This window comes from Salmo salar, chromosome ssa22, assembly GCF_905237065.1.
Source record: "Salmo salar chromosome ssa22, Ssal_v3.1, whole genome shotgun sequence".
NCBI classification, from domain to species: domain Eukaryota; kingdom Metazoa; phylum Chordata; class Actinopteri; order Salmoniformes; family Salmonidae; genus Salmo; species Salmo salar.
Window position 1 is genome coordinate 16146305 of NC_059463.1, and position 17261 is coordinate 16163565.

The 17261-nt window shown below is 40.1% G+C and overlaps 2 protein-coding genes across 3 annotated transcripts; both read right to left on the reverse strand.

Annotated features, from left to right (window-relative positions):
* Positions 1-121: 121 nt before the first annotated feature.
* On the reverse strand, positions 122-5860 carry comtb (catechol-O-methyltransferase b). Its single transcript, XM_014166440.2, has 6 exons — positions 5690-5860; positions 4034-4205; positions 2070-2187; positions 1315-1508; positions 1034-1165; positions 122-859 (listed from the first exon to the last, which is right to left on the reverse strand). Coding segments are annotated over exons 1-6 (801 nt in total). The 5' UTR covers positions 5692-5860; the 3' UTR covers positions 122-676.
* Positions 5861-6383: 523 nt separating this feature from the next.
* LOC106582871 (SRSF protein kinase 3) lies at positions 6384-17261 on the reverse strand. Of its 2 annotated transcripts, XM_014166438.2 has the most exons (15): positions 17145-17261; positions 13816-14178; positions 13598-13706; positions 13390-13477; positions 13112-13199; positions 12879-12985; positions 12570-12735; positions 12288-12313; positions 12085-12141; positions 11215-11587; positions 10383-10480; positions 8163-8270; positions 8013-8082; positions 7794-7886; positions 6384-7599 (listed from the first exon to the last, which is right to left on the reverse strand). In XM_014166438.2, exons 2-15 carry the CDS (start codon positions 14063-14065, stop codon positions 7415-7417), a joined length of 1818 nt encoding a protein of 605 aa, XP_014021913.2. In that variant the 5' UTR covers positions 14066-14178; positions 17145-17261; the 3' UTR covers positions 6384-7414. The 2 variants fall into 2 exon arrangements, with proteins under 2 accessions (XP_014021913.2, XP_014021914.2); XM_014166439.2 differs by lacking the exon at positions 12085-12141.

Below are 17261 nucleotides of genomic sequence, written 5' to 3' on the forward strand. Positions count from 1 at the left end.
CTATAGCGTCTCCAGGATCAGTCACATTAATCAGTACTGTTAATACCCGGCTTAAGTTGATATTTTAGTGATCTGTTTGATACCCATTGGATTTGATCAAATCAAAGATTTTGGTGCAACAGACCTTTCTCACAGAATCTTTAATAACTAAACGTCGACCTGATACAGATTCATAACAAAACATAAATAATTATTTACAGTTGCTAGATATGGTGTAAGATTTTAGTCCGTTTTCTGTCTGTCTATACCGGAAAGAAGACTATACATGCTATGAAGTTATGATGGGGCCACTTTGCAAGCTGCTTTTCAGTTGTTTGATTGGAATCTCTAAAAAGGCACACTACTGCCACCTACTGTATTAGATCCATGTTTGACATCACACTACCGTAATCCGGCAGCGGTAAAACTGACAGCACTAAATGTAACTGTTAAGACCTGACATTTTAACAATTTGCATAGCTAGATAGCATTGTGACAAAGTCAAAACACACAGAAATACTTTTCAAAGACATATTGGTTTACTCTAGATAAATCATACAGGGAAAGAAATGCTTTGCACGGTAAGTTACAGTATGTCATAACTCAGATATAAGGCAGCGCTTAAAATTGAAACAAAACAAAAAAATACATTACCAAGAAAGTTACAGTGTTTTAAAACAAGAGGTTCAATGTTTGGCTAGTATCCTAAGAACACAGACTTCTCCAAGCCGTCCTCTGCTTTGGTGTACTCCAGGTGGGATCTGTAGTAGTGGCTGTTGTAGCGAGGGCTGTTGCGGACGTACTCCAGATAGTCAGGGGTTCCTGGGCAGATTACATTGTCTGCCAGCAGCACTGTGCCTTTCTGTATGAGACCACACTCCTAGAGAGAGAGAGAGGGAGATTGAAGAGATAGAGTTGGAAGAATGGGAGAAAGAGGGAGAAAAGAGAGAATGACATGTGTTTTGTGTTTTGATTATTCACATCGGTGTAAGAGTGTAGGACTATCAATGCTTCCCTATAATCACAGGGTGATCAGACTAGTTATCTTACTTACCTCCAGCAGTTTTGTGTCAGGAAGGTAGCGCTCTTTCCAGTGGTCCAGGAAAACTAAGTCAAACGCCTGTACCCCGAAATGCTCCTTCATCCAAGGGATCCAGTCTCCTGATGCTCCCTCCACTAGCTGCACCTGGACAACAGTAATGAGATCTCATCTGAGCTTCTGAGTTACAACTGACCCGTATCTTTTAACATCTACTACCCACCCATATTTACATGAATGTACATCACATTCATCATCAGATGTAATTATATTAATCCATCCTAATCTCCTTTTACCTTATCTTCCAGTCCTGACCATTTGATGACTTGACGAGCAATGGCAGCATAATCTGGGTTGAACTCCAAGGTAATGACACAGGCTCCAGGGGGTAATAGGCGGGCTATGCGTACTGTTGAGTAGCCACAGTAAGTGCCTAACTCCAAGACAGTGACTGGACTCACTTCACTGACCACCGAGTCCAGAATGGAGCCTGTAATAAACACACAATATATAGACACACACACACACACAAAGATGTGGACACAGTCAAGACCAAGCAGACATGTGGCCTGGGGTGGTCTAGAGGTCTAAGAACACATCCTGTATATACGGTTGCAACATGGGTTAATTCAATTCGACTGCTCTTTCAGCACTCTACCCAACCTTTCACCTCTATCTAGCCAATAAACATACAAAATATTTACTATATACTGTGTTTGTGTATATATATATATATATATACATTACCAAGAGAGTTACAGTGTTTTAAAACAAGAGGTTCAATGTTTGGCTATATATATATATATATATATATATATATATATATATAAATATATATATATATATTATTTTAGGTTTTAAATACCAGGTGGACTGATGATAGGATAAAGATCAATTCAAGAATTGTATTGACTTCTCATTTAGCTGGTTATCTGAGGCCACACGAATATAAAATGTATGCACACATGACTAAGTCGCTTTGGATAAAAGCGTCTGCTAAATGGCATTTATTATTATTATTAATAACCCATTCAAAGCACATGTAGAGTACCTTTCTCATCCCCCACATTCATGGCCCATTCTCTATGCCTGCAGAAGTGGTCGATGGCTGTGATCACACTCTGGGGGTCTCCTACAGTGGCTTTCCTTTGCACTGCCTTCAGAATACGCTAGATATTTCAAAGGAAAGAATTATGGATGGTATTGTACCTATGATGATACCTACATTAAATGTAGTATTTACTATTTTATTAGGATCCAAATTACCTGCTGCCAAGGCAGCTGCTTCCCTTCCTGGCGCCCAAACAACAATAAAACGACACATCACAACAAAACGATAGTCTACTCTACATCATAAATAAAACAACACATCACACAATACATTGTGCACTATACACATTTACACTGGTCCACCATAACAAATGTACAATATAACATGTACAACATTACAATATCACAAATACAATTTGTGGGTGTGTGTGCGTGCATGCGTGGCAATGGGTGTGTGCGCGTGTCTCTTCACAGTCGGCTATGTTTAATCGTTATTTTTAAATCTGATTTTACTGCTAGCTTCAGTAACCTGATGTGGAAGAGAGTGCCATGTAATTATGGCTCTATAGTACTGTGCGTTTCCCAGCCTCTGTTCTGGACTTAGGGACTGTGAAGAGACCCCAGGTGGCATGTCTTATGGGGCATGTATGGGTGTCTAAGCTGTTTGTTAGATGTTTGAACAGACAGTTGGGTGCTTTCAACACGTCAATACTTCTGACAAAGACAAGTAGTGATGCAGTCAATCTCCCCTCTACTTTGAGCCAGGAGAGATTGACATGCATGTTCTTGATATCAGCCCTCCATGTACATTTAAGGGCCAGCTGTGCTGCTCTGTTCTGGGCCAACTGTAATTTGCCTATGTCCTTCTTTGCGGCACTTGACCATATATATATATATATATATATATATATATATATATATATATATATATATATATATATATATATATATAATATATACAGTACCAGTCAAAAGTTCAGACACACCTGCTCATTCAACCATGAAGGCCTGATTCACGCATTCTCCTCTGAACAGTTGATGTTGAGATGTGTCTGTTACTTGAACTCTGTAAAGCATTTATTTGGACTGCAATCTGAGGTGCCGTTAACTCTAATCAACTTATCCTCTGCAGCAGAGGTAACTCTGGGTCTTCCTATCCTGTGGCGGTCTTCATGAGAGCCAGTTTCCTTATAGCACCTGATGGTTTTTGCGACTACACTTGAAGAAATGTTCAAAGTTCTTGAAATTTTCTGGATTGACTGACCTTCGTGTCTTAAAGTAATGATGGACTGTCGTTTCTCTTTGCATATTTGAGCTGTTCTTGCCATAATACGGACTTGGTCTTTTGGTCAGGAAAGAAATTCCACAAATTAACTTTTAACAAGGCACAATTCATTCCAGGTGACTACCTCATGAAGCTGGTTGAGAGAATGCTAAGAGTGTGCAAAGCTGTCTTCAAGGCAAAGGGTGGCTATTTTGAAGAAACTAAAATCTAAAATATATTTTAATTTGTTTAACACTTTTTTGGTTACTACATGATTCCTTATGTGTTATTTCATAGTTTTGGTGTCTTCACTATTATTCTATAATGTAGAAAATAGTAAAAATAAAGAAAAACCCTTGAATGAGTAGGCGTGTGCAAACGTTTGACTGGTACTGTAGGTCTATAACCTCTCACATAGATTTAATATTAACTCATGCAAAAATCAGTAGCGGTGCATGGGTAAAATCACTGTGGAAGCCAAGCCCCCCCTTAAAAAAAAAACATATTACAATTTATATGTTGTGATAATTGTGTTGTTTGCATTAAAGGGATGACACACACACTGTCATTTCACTCTGAAAACTCTCAAAGGGAAACGCTGTCGTAATACCTTTCATGACAGGTCTCTGGAAGAATCACAATACTATAGTAACAATGGTGAACACCAAAGACTGAACTATACATCTGTTTAGAGAGCTCACTTGAGGACGTGAAGTCCGGGTCAAGGTGTCCAGTGCACGCTCCACGATGATATCATGCCACAGTAGCGCCAGTCCTCCATGATACTGCACAGCCGTGGGGATCACCCAGCGGTAAAGAACAAAGAGGACAGCCGCTCCCATGATCAAACCAGAAAGAAGGCTCAGCAACATCCTAGGACACACAAAGATGGCTGTCATGAAAATGAATTCACTGTAATATAAACTAATTCTAATTTAGTTATGAAGACGGATAAACCAATAAATAACCATAGACACACTGTACCCATTTTAAAAGATTTTGCAACACAGTATGTTCTCTTATAAACAACAAGAAATCTGTGTGATCATAATGAAATGAATACTTATGGAAATCAATGCCCACGTCCATCAGCTCTTGTATCTCTCCTTTCATTCCACCTTTTGTACTAGGCTAATGAAATGGGTATTTACTATGCAGCAGATGACACTCAAACATATCCTCCTCTCATTATCATTCAACCACTGTTGTCATATCCACTCATTACTCTCCATCACTCTCACCATCTCTCATCAAGGGGAAATGTATTTCATGATTGGCACTTTATATTAATAGTATCAACAAATACATTCATGTGTCCATGTGTTCTAAAATAATACTAACTAAATCACACTGGACTAAGTAACAACAAATACAACAAGTGTCTATTCATGAAGGAAAGACAGTCAACAACCTAGCGCTCATATTGAAAATCCAAAACACCTCTGAAGCATGGTGGTTGAGTTGAGAAAAGTGCAAAAAGGGATAAGAACTAAGCCTAAATCCACTACAAAACAAATGATTTGCTGTTTTCTAGGAAAACAGAAAGCATGCTTTGAGGCGGGGGGTGGGGGGTGGGTGGACTCTTGAACCTTTCATAGAGAATGCAACTCATGTCTATAAGCCCAAAAGAGACTGAACGGAGGTAATGCCTCGAGATGGGCTTTGCGTTGCATAGCAACGGGCAGAACAGGTCAAGCTGTGAGACAAAACCCATGGCACTTGGGCTGAGACCATGTTTACTTAAGCTTTCTTACACGTGTATTGTAGCTACATACATAAAAGCTTCTGGAAATTCAGTCAGGCGCTTTGAGAGAGTGCCTTAATTTGATGGCAAATATACTGTAAATTGTTTGATGAAGCGGATTAACTGTACCATATTCCAGTGGGCATTACACCCTCAAGGTGCTTGAGATGTATAAAGACAAAATAAAATGTATAAAGACAAAATATTAACATCTGCTTATACTAAGTAATTATGAACTGCAGTGTACAGAGATAGAGCTCAATAAAACAACTCTGAAGATCGTTCCAGGACATCATGAGGTGAAGAATGGCATGCGAATCAGATGATAGAAAACACATGCCACACATATTTAACCCAATCCCCTCTGATGTAATTATGGAATCTAAATAGTTCCATTGAAATCTACACAATTCAGTCAGTCAAACTTCAGAATGCTCTGCAACATCTTAAGCTTTTTAAAGGGAGAAGACAATTTACTGCACTGTTGTCATAAAACCACAGTTGAAACCAACAATGTAAGCATGCAAAAAGTAGCAGCTATTTACTATACTATTTCAGCATGCAAAGATAGATTAAAGACATGTCAATGGCATAATAACATGGCTATACTTACATCTGAAGCTTGTCAGTCTCCAATCAGGATGGAGATATTCTTCCTTTTCTTCACTTACACTTCTCCTTCTTGATGCCACCTCTCTCGCCATAAAACTGTTTCACACCTTCCAGCACAGTTCGTCTCACACACCAGCGCACGCACATTTCCACGCGACTAACCCCTCCCTACTTGCCAACCCTCCCCCTCTCTTTCCGCTGCTGAATTATAGCTAACCCTTAGTGTGAACAGAGAGGAATCCCACTGGGCACAGACGTCAATTTAACATCTGGTCCACGTTGGTTTGACATCATTTAATTGAAATGTGGAAACAACATTGAATCAACCAGTGTGTGCCCAGTGGGATGTGGAGGTCTCACTAGAGAAAGCCCACTTTCAGTCATCAACACACTCACAGCCCACTCACACATCAGTTAGATCATGAGGGACAACACAGAAGGAAGCAATGAAAAGAGGGGAGGTACGGCTTACCTTGCACGGACTGGGTGACCTGGCTGCAGTTTTGAACCCTACTCATCAGTATCCTAATTCCCTTTGAAGCCACTCCTTCTCTGTCATTCCATGAGGTCTCACAACAGGAGTCAGGTGAATCAGAGTATTATGAATTCATGCATGAATTGGCTAAATTAACACAATGTCTAATTCTAACCCGATTTCTATGAATTATTTGAAGAAACGTGGTAGATAATGAAAGCCTTGTATAAACAAATAACATTTATTAAATGAAAGACAAAAACAAAAGTAATGTTCCCAGTGTCCTTTTGAAAAGGCAGTATTCCAGTAAGTCTTGCCTTCTTTATGATTTTGGTCATTGATGTGCTTACATTTGAATAATCTGAACACAGGCCATCACATCAGAAATAATGTGGAATATCAAATGAATATCTAAAGAGAGCTGTAAAATTAAACCGTGACAGTTTTACATAAACTGGATTTGTTTCATCATCATGTCATCTCTCCATATGAAAAGTTATTTTCTCCACATCAAACGCTTCAAATCACCAGACAAAATATAGTGATAATTGATTGCTCTCCCAGAGCAAACAGAAAAATAGCACATGCAGAAAATCAGCTGAAAAAATAACACTTGCTGAATATCGTACGTGACCCACAAAACCGCCCTCCCCCACTTAAATGGCAATTCTGCCACTTTTCAACCTCAAAATTATCACGAGCACCAAACCAGTGTCTACATACGGTATGTGAAAACAGCACGTTTCTATGATCTGTGGTTAAACAGATAAGGTCCTAAAAAAAACCTCTCTGTGACATCACAGGGTAGGATTAAAAGTAAGAGAAACTGATTTTCTAAACCTGCAACAAGCTTCTAGTCAGAGGGAGGGTATTTTCTTGCTCCCCACATCGCCGCATATCTCACAGTGTTAGAAAATCACATTTTTAAAAAATATTTTAACTTTTGATGTTGTCATCAGGTTTAACTTTTTCAATTTATATTTTGTTATACAAAAAGTAGAATTACGCAAATTTCACATATGTAGACACTGGTATTGTGCTAGAGATAATGACATGAGGTTTAAAATTGGTGGAATTGCCCTTGAAATCATCATCATATTAAGGGACTTCACCTGTGTAACCTCTGTGGCCTCGGTGAGACGGCTGTGTCTATGATGTAATCCAGGGTGGTTCAGACACTGGGCAGTGGTGGCGACTCTGTGTCCATGAGGGGATCCAGAGGGGTTCAGACACTAGGTAACAGTATGATGTCTATGAGGAGATCCAGGGATGTTTTAGACACTGGGCAGCGGTGGCTCTCTTCTCTGGGAGGGGCTCCAGCATGGTGAGGAGGAAGGCACTGAACTGGACTGCCTGCTCCCGTGGCCACTCGTATTTATCCAGCAGGATCTCACACAAACTCCACGGCTTCAGCCTTGAGATGCGCCGCAGATGCCCTGTTAGCAAACAAGGGAAAGAGTCTTACATAATTACACTAGGTATTGACTGAACAGGATATGTAAAAGGAATTTGATAGTCATTGTGTGGGTGAAATTAAAATAAGGGTGCTCTTTCACATACATATGAATCATATGCTACAATAAACCGTTTGTGTATACAACAGTTCACAAGTCATTGTGAATAGATATACCTTTGTGATTGAAATATCGCCTGGAGTTTCTCCCTGAGAGGGCAAACTGGGATGGAAGGGGTCCCAGCAACTCAATTATGTGAGCAATGTGATCTGAAAGGAGACATTGGACTATGCTGGTTAAATAAATATTATAGCATTTATTTTCTTTCTTTTTTTATGAGCAAGGCCAATCACCAGGAAAAACACAGGACAGAGAGGAGAAAGAACAAGGCTTACCTTCCTCTCGAGAGAAGTTGTCCCCTGAATGGGGTTCAAACAGATATTCCCCAGTGGCCAGCTCAAATGCCTGTATGGACATGTTAGAGTTCTTAGCAATAGATATTATGGACAGTCATAAGGGTGGATGTGGTGCTCCTGGGTTCTCACCATGCAGGCTGTGCTCCAGATGTCTGCAGGAGTGCCATAGTCAGCCCCAATCAGGACCTCCACAGAACGGTACTGACAGGTCTGGATGTCCTCTGTGAAGTGTTTGTACTGGAGAGCAGACATGAAGAATTAGCCCTCCATACTATGAGCAATTACTTGATATTAGCCTGTTGAATGTTGTATTAATGTATTTTGTCATCTAAGGTACAATATTTAATACCTATACAGTACCAGTCCAAAGTTTGGACACACCTTCTCATTCAATGGTTTTTCTTTATTTTCACTATTTTCTACATTGTAGAATAATAGTGAAGACATCACAACTATGAAATAACACATATGGAATCATATACTAAGCAGAAAAGTGTTAAACAAATATATTTTATATTTGAGAATCTTCAAAATAGCCACCCTTTGCCTTGATGACAGCTTTGCACACTCTTGGCATTCTGTCAACCAGCTTCATGACGTAGTTACCTGGAATGCATTTCAATTAACAGGTGTGCCTTAAAAGTTAAAAGTTAATTTGTGGAATTTCTTTCCTTCTTAATGCGTTTGAGCCAATCAGTGGTGTGACAAGGTAGGGTTGGTATATAGAAGATATCCCTATTTGGTAAAAGACCAAGTCCATTTTATGGCAAGAACAGCTCAAATAAGCAAAGAGAAATGATGGTCCATCATTACTTTAAGGCATGAAGGTCAGTCAATTTGGAAACTGTCAAGAACTTTGAAAGTTTCTTCAAGTGCAGTCGTAAAAACCATCAAGCGCTATGATGAAACTGGCTCTCATGAAGACCTCCACAAGAGGATATCATAAGGTGAATGCACCAATTTGTAAGTTGCTCTGGATAAGAGCGTCTGCTAAATGACGTAAATGTAAATGTAAAAACAAGAAAGGAAGACCCAAAGTTACCTCTGGTGCAGAGGGTAAGTTCATTAGATTTAGAGTTAGCATTCTCAGAAATTGCAGCCCAAATAAATGCTTCACAGAGTTCAAGTAACACACATCTCAACATCAACTGTTCAGAGGAGACTGCGTGAATCAGGCCTTCGTGGTGGTATTGCTGAAAAGAAACCACTACTAAAGCACACCAATAACAATAAGAGACTTGCTTGGGCCAAGAAAAATTAGCAACGGACATTAGACCAGTGGAAATCTGTCCCTTGGTCTGATGAGTCCAAATTGGAGATTTTTGGTTCCAGTCTTTGTGAGACACAGAGTAGGTGAATGGATGATCTCCGCATGTGTGGTTCCCACCGTGAAGCATGGAGGAGGAGGTGTTATGGTGTGGGGTTGCTTTGCTGGTGACACTGTCAGTGATTTATTGTGATGGTGTGGGGGTGCTTTGCTGGTGACACTGTCTGTGATTTATTTTGAATTCAAGGCACACTTAACTAGCATGGCTACCACTGTAATGGTCCTGTGTGGAGCTGGTGTAGATAGTCAGGCGCAGGACAGCAGATATGAGAAATCAACATTTTTTACTCAAAAAGACAAATATACAACGTAACATAACAAGCCCACAAAGACGGACCAAATTGCAATAAACAATCACTCACAAACACAACATGGGAAACAGAGGGTTAAATAATAAACAAATTGGTTGAGTGAAGCCAGGTGTAAAGACAAAGACAGAACAAATGGAAAATGAAAAGTGGATCGGCGGTGGCTAGAAAGCCGGTGACGTCGACCGCCGAACGCCGCCCGAACAAGGAGAGGGACCGACTTCGGCGGAAGTCGTGACAACCCCAGCATTCTGCAGCAATACGCCATCCCATCTGGTTTGCGCTTCGTGGGACTATCATTTGTTTTTCAACATGACAATGACCCAACACACCTCCAGGCTGTGTAAGGGCTATTTGACCAAGAAGGAGAGTGATGGAGTGCTGCATCAGATGACCTGGCCTCCACAATCACCCGACCTCAACCCAATTGAGATGGTTTGGGATGAGTTGGACCACAGAGTGAAGGAAAAGCAGCCAACAAGTGCTCAGCATATGTGGGAACTCCTTCAAGACTGTTGGAAAAGCATTCCAGGTGAAGCTGGTTGAGATAATGCCAAGAGTGTGCAAAGCTGTCATCAAGGCAAAGGGTGGCTACTTTGAAGAATCTCAAATATAAAATATATAAGAAAAACCCTGGAATGAGTAGGTTTGTCCAAACTTTTGACTGGTACTGTATTCATTCATATACATAATGGCTGTCAGATAGTAACTCACCACCCAGCAGGCGTTGCCCAGATCTGCAATCTTGATGCTGATTTCATCAGCATTCTGTGGCTTCAGAAGATTCACCAACATATCTGTTTCACTGAACCCTGAAACAAATTACAAGACAGATGGCGCAGATAGATATTATGGATGATGGATGCGCCGTGAGTGCTCTGGTGTAAAATGGATGCTATGTATGATGTATTACAACATAAATATCATTCATATACACTGAGCATACAAAACATTAGGAACACCTGCTCTTTCCATGACATAGATAGACTGACCAGGTGAATCCATGTGAAAGCTATGATCCCTTATTAATGTCACCTGTGAAATCTACTTCAATCAGTGTAAATGAAGGCGAGGACAGAGGTTAAAGAAAGATTTATAATCCTTGAGACAATTGAGACATGGATTGTGTTTGTGTGCCATTCAGTGGGCGAATGGGCAAAAACGTGCTCAAGTTTCCCTGTGTGTATCAAGAATGGTCCACCACCCAAAGGACAGTCAGTCAACTTGACACAACTGTGGGAAGCATTGGAGTCAACATGGGCCATCATCCCTGTGGAATGCTTGACACCTTGTAGAGTCCATGCCCCAACAAATTAACGCTGTTATGAGGGCAAAAGGCATTGCAACTCAATATTAGGAAGGTGTTCCTAATGTTTTGTACACTTAGTGTAATTAAACTTAATCATCAGCATATGCATGAAATACTATAATGCAAATCACGAAAGTTCAATTGAAACACTGGACAGGTATTCTACACGGAAATATACTACACGGAAATATGCTGTGACAATATACTCTATACAGCCGGCTCCAGATCACGACTGACCATGTGATGGTGATGAGGGCTGGTTGTCTCTCTGGGTAGAGTGATGCAACACTGTAGATTGTCTAGAGCAGTGAGACATTGTAGTCAATGATTGTGCATCTTCTATCGGTGACGAGACTGACTCCTTGCTGTCAGAGCCCATTGCTTCTTCATGCAGCAGGTTCCGTCTCCAAGTAGTACGCACAGGACCTGAAGGCTTAGGGGGAGAGGTGGAACTGGGAGTACTACAGGGTGTGGTGATATTGGAGAATGACACATGAGGTTTTGCCCTCTTCTGACGGTCAACTAAAGTGTCCTCGCCCTGCTGCGGCTGTTGATGTTTGTTCTCCTTTCTCGACAACCTGGCCCTCGGGATCCTGGAAACCTTCCCGGTCTATGAGCACAGTCACAGGACTTTGATGGGAAACTTAAAATGAGACGTCTCTCATTTTGCAGCATGCAACAGTGTTAAAAATATTTTAAACCAATCTCTGCAAATAAGGTACATTTCTTTAAATATTAGTACCACAAATCCCTTTTTCATGCAGTGCATGCTAATTTTCAATGAATTGATCAAGGTGAACAATTTCACTACAAACGCAAAGGTATAGTTATACATACTGAATGAATACAAATAGCAATTAGTAAACTGTGCATCTTCATTCAGAAATGCTGTTCATGTGCAAGTTAATGATTAATACACATTTGTTATAAAACACACACCACTGCTGTTTTAATGGTTGAATGAGTAGAATGAGTAGAAAACCTGAAACAATACTGTAACTATTGACAACAGCGAGATTCACAGATCAATGCTTTCCTCCAGAAGAACCTTCCTAGGGCCAAGATGCAGTGACTCAGCACACACTCACAATGCCAAGGCCATCTTACCCAAACCCCAAGAGTCTGGAAAGCCACAGTCAACTTCCCCAACAAGTTTGACACAATCTAATACCCAAATTATGATAGGAGGGGTCAGAGAGACATAGGTGACAGATGAGGTCATCAAAAGATTACCAGAAACTATGTTTCCCCCTTTGTAGCAATATGGTTGGTTCATGATTTGAGACAAGACAAAGAGTTGATGCCCATACCTGCTTCTCTCTTAGACTGGTATTTTCTGGCATCAGTAGTAGATGAAGAGATCAGCAAGGCACAAGAGAGCATGAAATCAAATCATAGAGAACAAAAATAATAACATTGGGTAATATTAAACTTCGACTCCTAATATTCAGCATTGTTATTGCATCTCTATCTCTCTGTAACAAATCTGTTCCATTTCCCTCCATCTAAAAATAAAAGAAGTTCAAAAAAGACAGAGGGAATTGTACTTAATGACACATGTATGCCAACTTGGAATAGAGAGCAATCCTAACCTGAACAGCTTGTGGGAGCAGGAGAAACTGGAAGCTCCTGTAGGTTGGTGTCGGCTGCCAGCTCCTGGACGTAAAGATCATCCACTCTCAAAAGGATGTTCTCTGGCTTGATGTCTGTGTGGATAATCTTGCATTTAGTGTGCAAGTAATCTAAGCCCTGGAGAACCTGTGATATGAAACAACAATGGTGATATACTGTGGCTACATGACACCAGGGAACACACAAAGGAGATCATCCTTTCACAAAAGCTGCTCTGGATGATAAAATGGTAGAGACAGGATTTGGAGATCACAGGGAAAAGACACCACCTGTCTGAGGATGCTCTTAACGCAGGGCAGGGGAAGGCCAGTGTAGTTGGATTTGATGATCCACTTCAGCAGTTGGTGACCCAGCACTTCAAGAACCATGCATACATCTGACACATAGCTGAATTAAGGAGAAACCCTTTCACTCAAATGTGCAAGTTAACATACGACACATACTGTATGAGAAATAGATCATGGGTAAAATGATAACACGTGGATGACTTTTAAAAGGATACGCTCCCCATTGACTCCAGAGACCTTGAAGTCATCGATAAGTTGCACAACAGTGTCTCGTTTAGGGTCAGATGGGTCACTGTCCCTTACCTAAATGCAATTGATAACAGGACATAACTTGGGAGTAAACATGTGACGTTTCATTATCACCATTGTGCAACTAATAAAAGGCAATATTTCCTAATAAGCTTGGCTCTGGTTGATGAACAAGAAAGGTATTAGACTGATTAAGCCTATATAGCAGAGAATAAAAGGTTGAACATGGGTATACAATACTAACACATTTCAGAAGCTTGATCTCATCCAAACCAGCCTCTGTGAAGGTTGGAGCACTCTTTACCACCTTCAGAGCAACAAAACGCCTCTTCCTGCTCATACAAATAAAAAATGTGAATCACTTGCTTTAGCTGTCATAATCACAATATGAAACCGAAGGTCTATCAATAACAAAAACAATGTTATCAGTATACAGTAACTATTATACTTACTCAATGTCCCAGCCTAGCCACACAGTGGAGAAGTGGCCCCATCCCAGCTTCTTCACCACCTGGTAACGGTCAATGAATATTGCTCCAATTTCCACCGGGTAGTAGCCACCTACAACGAACATTGAAACCTCTTTCCGATCAACAATAAACTGTATAAAAACTCCTACCACACACTATTGTATTGTTTTTTGGTGATATTTGGCACGCTGGTGAAGTACCTATACAGTAATCAGATGGATTCTCCTGTTCCTCGTCATCTGATCCGAAAATCTCAGGTGAAGGGGGATATGATGATAGTTTGATGGTAAGGGGTGGTTTGGGGGTAGGGGCAACTAGTGGTTTAGGGGTCAGGGATTTGGGGGTAAGGGATGATTTGGGGGTAAGTGGTGGGTTGGGGTTAACAGCAGGTAAACTGAGGGAAAGGGCTGATATTGCAGCAGCATATCTAGATGAAGGCACATTGGACATTGTCAAAGGACACACAATAGAACAGGGAGCCGACGCCTTCTAGCCTAGACAGCACAGGTCATGCAAGTGTAGGACTGAAGAAAATGGAGATGAAGATGGTACACGCAGAAGGCCTATGGCAAAAAGAAAAACAGACAAACTGTTCATTAAACACTTTCACACTATTATAAATTGACATCCTAAGCATTCATACATAGGATATATGAGGTTAAATCAGGCAACACAACATGGCCAATATACAGGTAACTGCCAAAATAAAGGAAACACCAACATAAAGTGTCTTAATAGGGTGTTGGGCCACCACAAACCCCTCTTTTAAAGTCGTGAGATCTCTTCTAGCCATGGTAGTCAAAACAATGGGCAAATGGGCATTTTCATACATGACCCTAAGCCTACAAGCCACTGATGCAGACCTTTGGAACATCTACCTTTTAAAAAGTATAATAAATCCATGTAATATAGCCTACACCTTCACAATAAATCCATTATTTATTTTAGACAGGTCTAAAGAAACATGATATGAAGAAAATGTAGTCTATTTCAGAAGAATGAATAGCATACTCTGAGTTGTCCTTAATTAGTTCCTGATCTGGCTATGCCAAATGGCTGTGGGCTACACTAGTTCATTTAACAGACAAGACTTGCTTAGAATTCCGTGGCATTACTTAATATTATTTTATAGTATGAAGAATACAATTGAACAAAGCTGAATAAAATAGACAGGATATTTTCTCCAAATGATTTGAGGGTGTGCTGTCACGGTCTTGGAAATGAGCAGACCAAGGCGCAGCGTGAGTATAGTTCCACATATTTATTTATTAAGTGAAACTAACAAAACTTACAAAGACTGTGAGGACATAGTGCCCAAACACACTAACAATCAATCAATATCCCACAAAACACAGATGGGGAAATAGCTACCTAAATATGATCCCCAATCAGAGGCAACGATAAACAGCTGCCTCTAATTGGGAGCCATATTAGCACCAACATAGAAATAGACATACTAGATCACCCCCTAGTCACGCCCTGACCTACTACACCATAGAGAACCAAGGGCTCTCTATGGTCAGGGCGTGACAAGTGCACACGTGGCTATTCTGTGTTGAGCGGTTAACAAAGAAATATGTACTCCTATATGCTTATTTATAGTTATTAATGTAACTTTAGTTGTTCTACAAACGTTGGGCTATATGTTTGGATTTTTAATACACTGTAAGGCTGCATGATGCGACTCCAATGATGATTTGAAAAAGTTGCTTGAAAGGCATGAGCTCTGCTTTGTTTTTTGCGCAGTCTGTACACTCTTCGTCAGTCTCTAAATTACAATTTGAGAAGCACTTGATAATGCCTCGAATTTCCCGGCGGCCTCCCCTTTGTGTGGCGATAACGCACCCTAAAATCAGAAGCACCTGGGACGCAACTATCCCCCATAGTACAAATTCTATTCTGTGGGATAAATACATATTCCGAACATATTCTGGGACAGTTGTAAGATGCGATAGATCCCAAATTATTATAACAACTAGCTTCAAAAAAAATTACGCAATATGGCTGACGCAACAGATCAGAACATTTAGCTTAAAATGTTGATACACTATTCGGCTATTTCTTCCCATTATAAATTCAGTAATGCGTACACAGCAGTAGGTTATAAGTGCAAATGTTCCATTAGCCGGAAAACACCATTATCAAAAGTGACCATGAATGCGATTATGCATGTAATGCTTTTATTATAAAGGTGCATTTTTATGGTGAAAATGATCTTTCCCAAACTTGAAACTCAAGCGCTGCATACAGTATGTACGCCCTTTAGGCTGTACACCCCTTGTAAAGAGGATTAATGTGCTTCATTTTAAGAAGTTATTTGGCCACTTCAGTTGTGATACAAACCTTATCAAAACATATAGGCCTATGGGTTAGGCTACATGAGGTGTCCGACTCTGATTAGAAACAGTCACACAAAAATCTTGTCTTGACATATATTAAATAATATATGTGTGAAATTCTCTTTGATTTAGAATGGCAGTAAGCAAGTTTGGTAGGCTACTAATGACCATCAGCAGCATCAGAGTTTGGAGAAGCCTAATAACAGTGACTGAAAGGTCACGTGGAATTTGACTGCCTTCATGACTGGTGGCAGCTGGTGTGGCGGCAATATGGTCACCACAACAGCCCTAGGTGTGAATACTTATGTAAATGAGATATTTCCTTTTGATTTTCAATAAATCTGCAAAAAAGTCTAAAAACATGTTTTCACTTTGTAATTACAGGGTATTGTAGATAGATGGGTGAGATTTTTATTTTATTCATTTTGAATTCTGGTTGTAACACAACACAATGTGTGGTAAGTCAAGGGGTATGAATACTTTCTGAAAGCACTGTACTTCGTATTCCTCATTTACTGAAGTATTTCCTTTATTTTGGCACTTACCTGTATCTACAAAAGAGTAAAGCCTATTCAAATTCTACATTTAGTAAATCTTATCATTCTAGATACTGTCTGCAATTAAATTTTCATGGTCCAGTGAATGTGCAAGAGACAGTTTATTTTTAGCTGGGTTTCGATGAATGGCTTGTCAACTTAAATAGCTCTTCAAAGCTGGCCTGTAAGTATTGACAGGGTGCATGCTCTCTAGCTGAGTCCTTCTTGTAAACATGTCACAACTATAGCTAGATAGGGCCGTCTGTCAAGTCATTCTCTCAGTCAAGTCATGAAGGTGTCAAACACAACCTCCAGTTTGAGTTGTTTGGTAAGACTTCAGCACTGCCAAGTACAGCAAACCTGTCCTCTAAATACACATTTTTTAAATATGTAACAGATGATTTACATTTGTGTAACTGATTTATAAAAGTAACTATCTAAGGCAAAACGGAAATTAGCGTGCTAATAATAGTCGTTAGGTAGCCTGGGTCTGTTCTCGACAAAAGTTGTTTATTTGTTGCAGTTTGTCATTGCTTTGAAGCTGATATCAGCGTCCAACTTCAAGTTCATGCAGTTATTACAAGGTGACATATTAAATAAATAACATTTGGTTCTAAACTTAAATTATTGTTTAATATTTACCCAAATACTTACATATAATAGTGAAAAACAGTGTCCTCCGATTTCTCTGGCAGCTGAGGGACTGTTCTTTCCTCGTCAATGTTTGCTCTGCGTGCGTGCGTGCCTGCCCATAAGCACAGCACATGTTCT

Bases quoted from the DNA above. Each gene is read 5' to 3' on its own strand.
- comtb (XM_014166440.2), bottom strand. The intron at 2,188-4,033 runs GTGAGCTCTCTA...TGAAATATCTAG, and splicing joins CCCGGACTTCACGTCCTCAA to CGTATTCTGAAGGCAGTGCA. The intron at 1,509-2,069 runs GTACTCTACATG...TGTTTATTACAG, and splicing joins GAATGTGGGGGATGAGAAAG to GCTCCATTCTGGACTCGGTG.
- LOC106582871 (XM_014166438.2), bottom strand. From the start codon at position 14,065: ATGTCCAATGTGCCTTCATCTAGATATGCTGCTGCAATATCAGCCCTT. The intron at 12,142-12,287 runs GTATGGGCATCA...TTTGGGTATTAG, and splicing joins CCAGTCTAAGAGAGAAGCAG to ATTGTGTCAAACTTGTTGGG. The intron at 8,083-8,162 runs GTGAGAACCCAG...ATGTCCATACAG, and splicing joins TCTGGAGCACAGCCTGCATG to GCATTTGAGCTGGCCACTGG.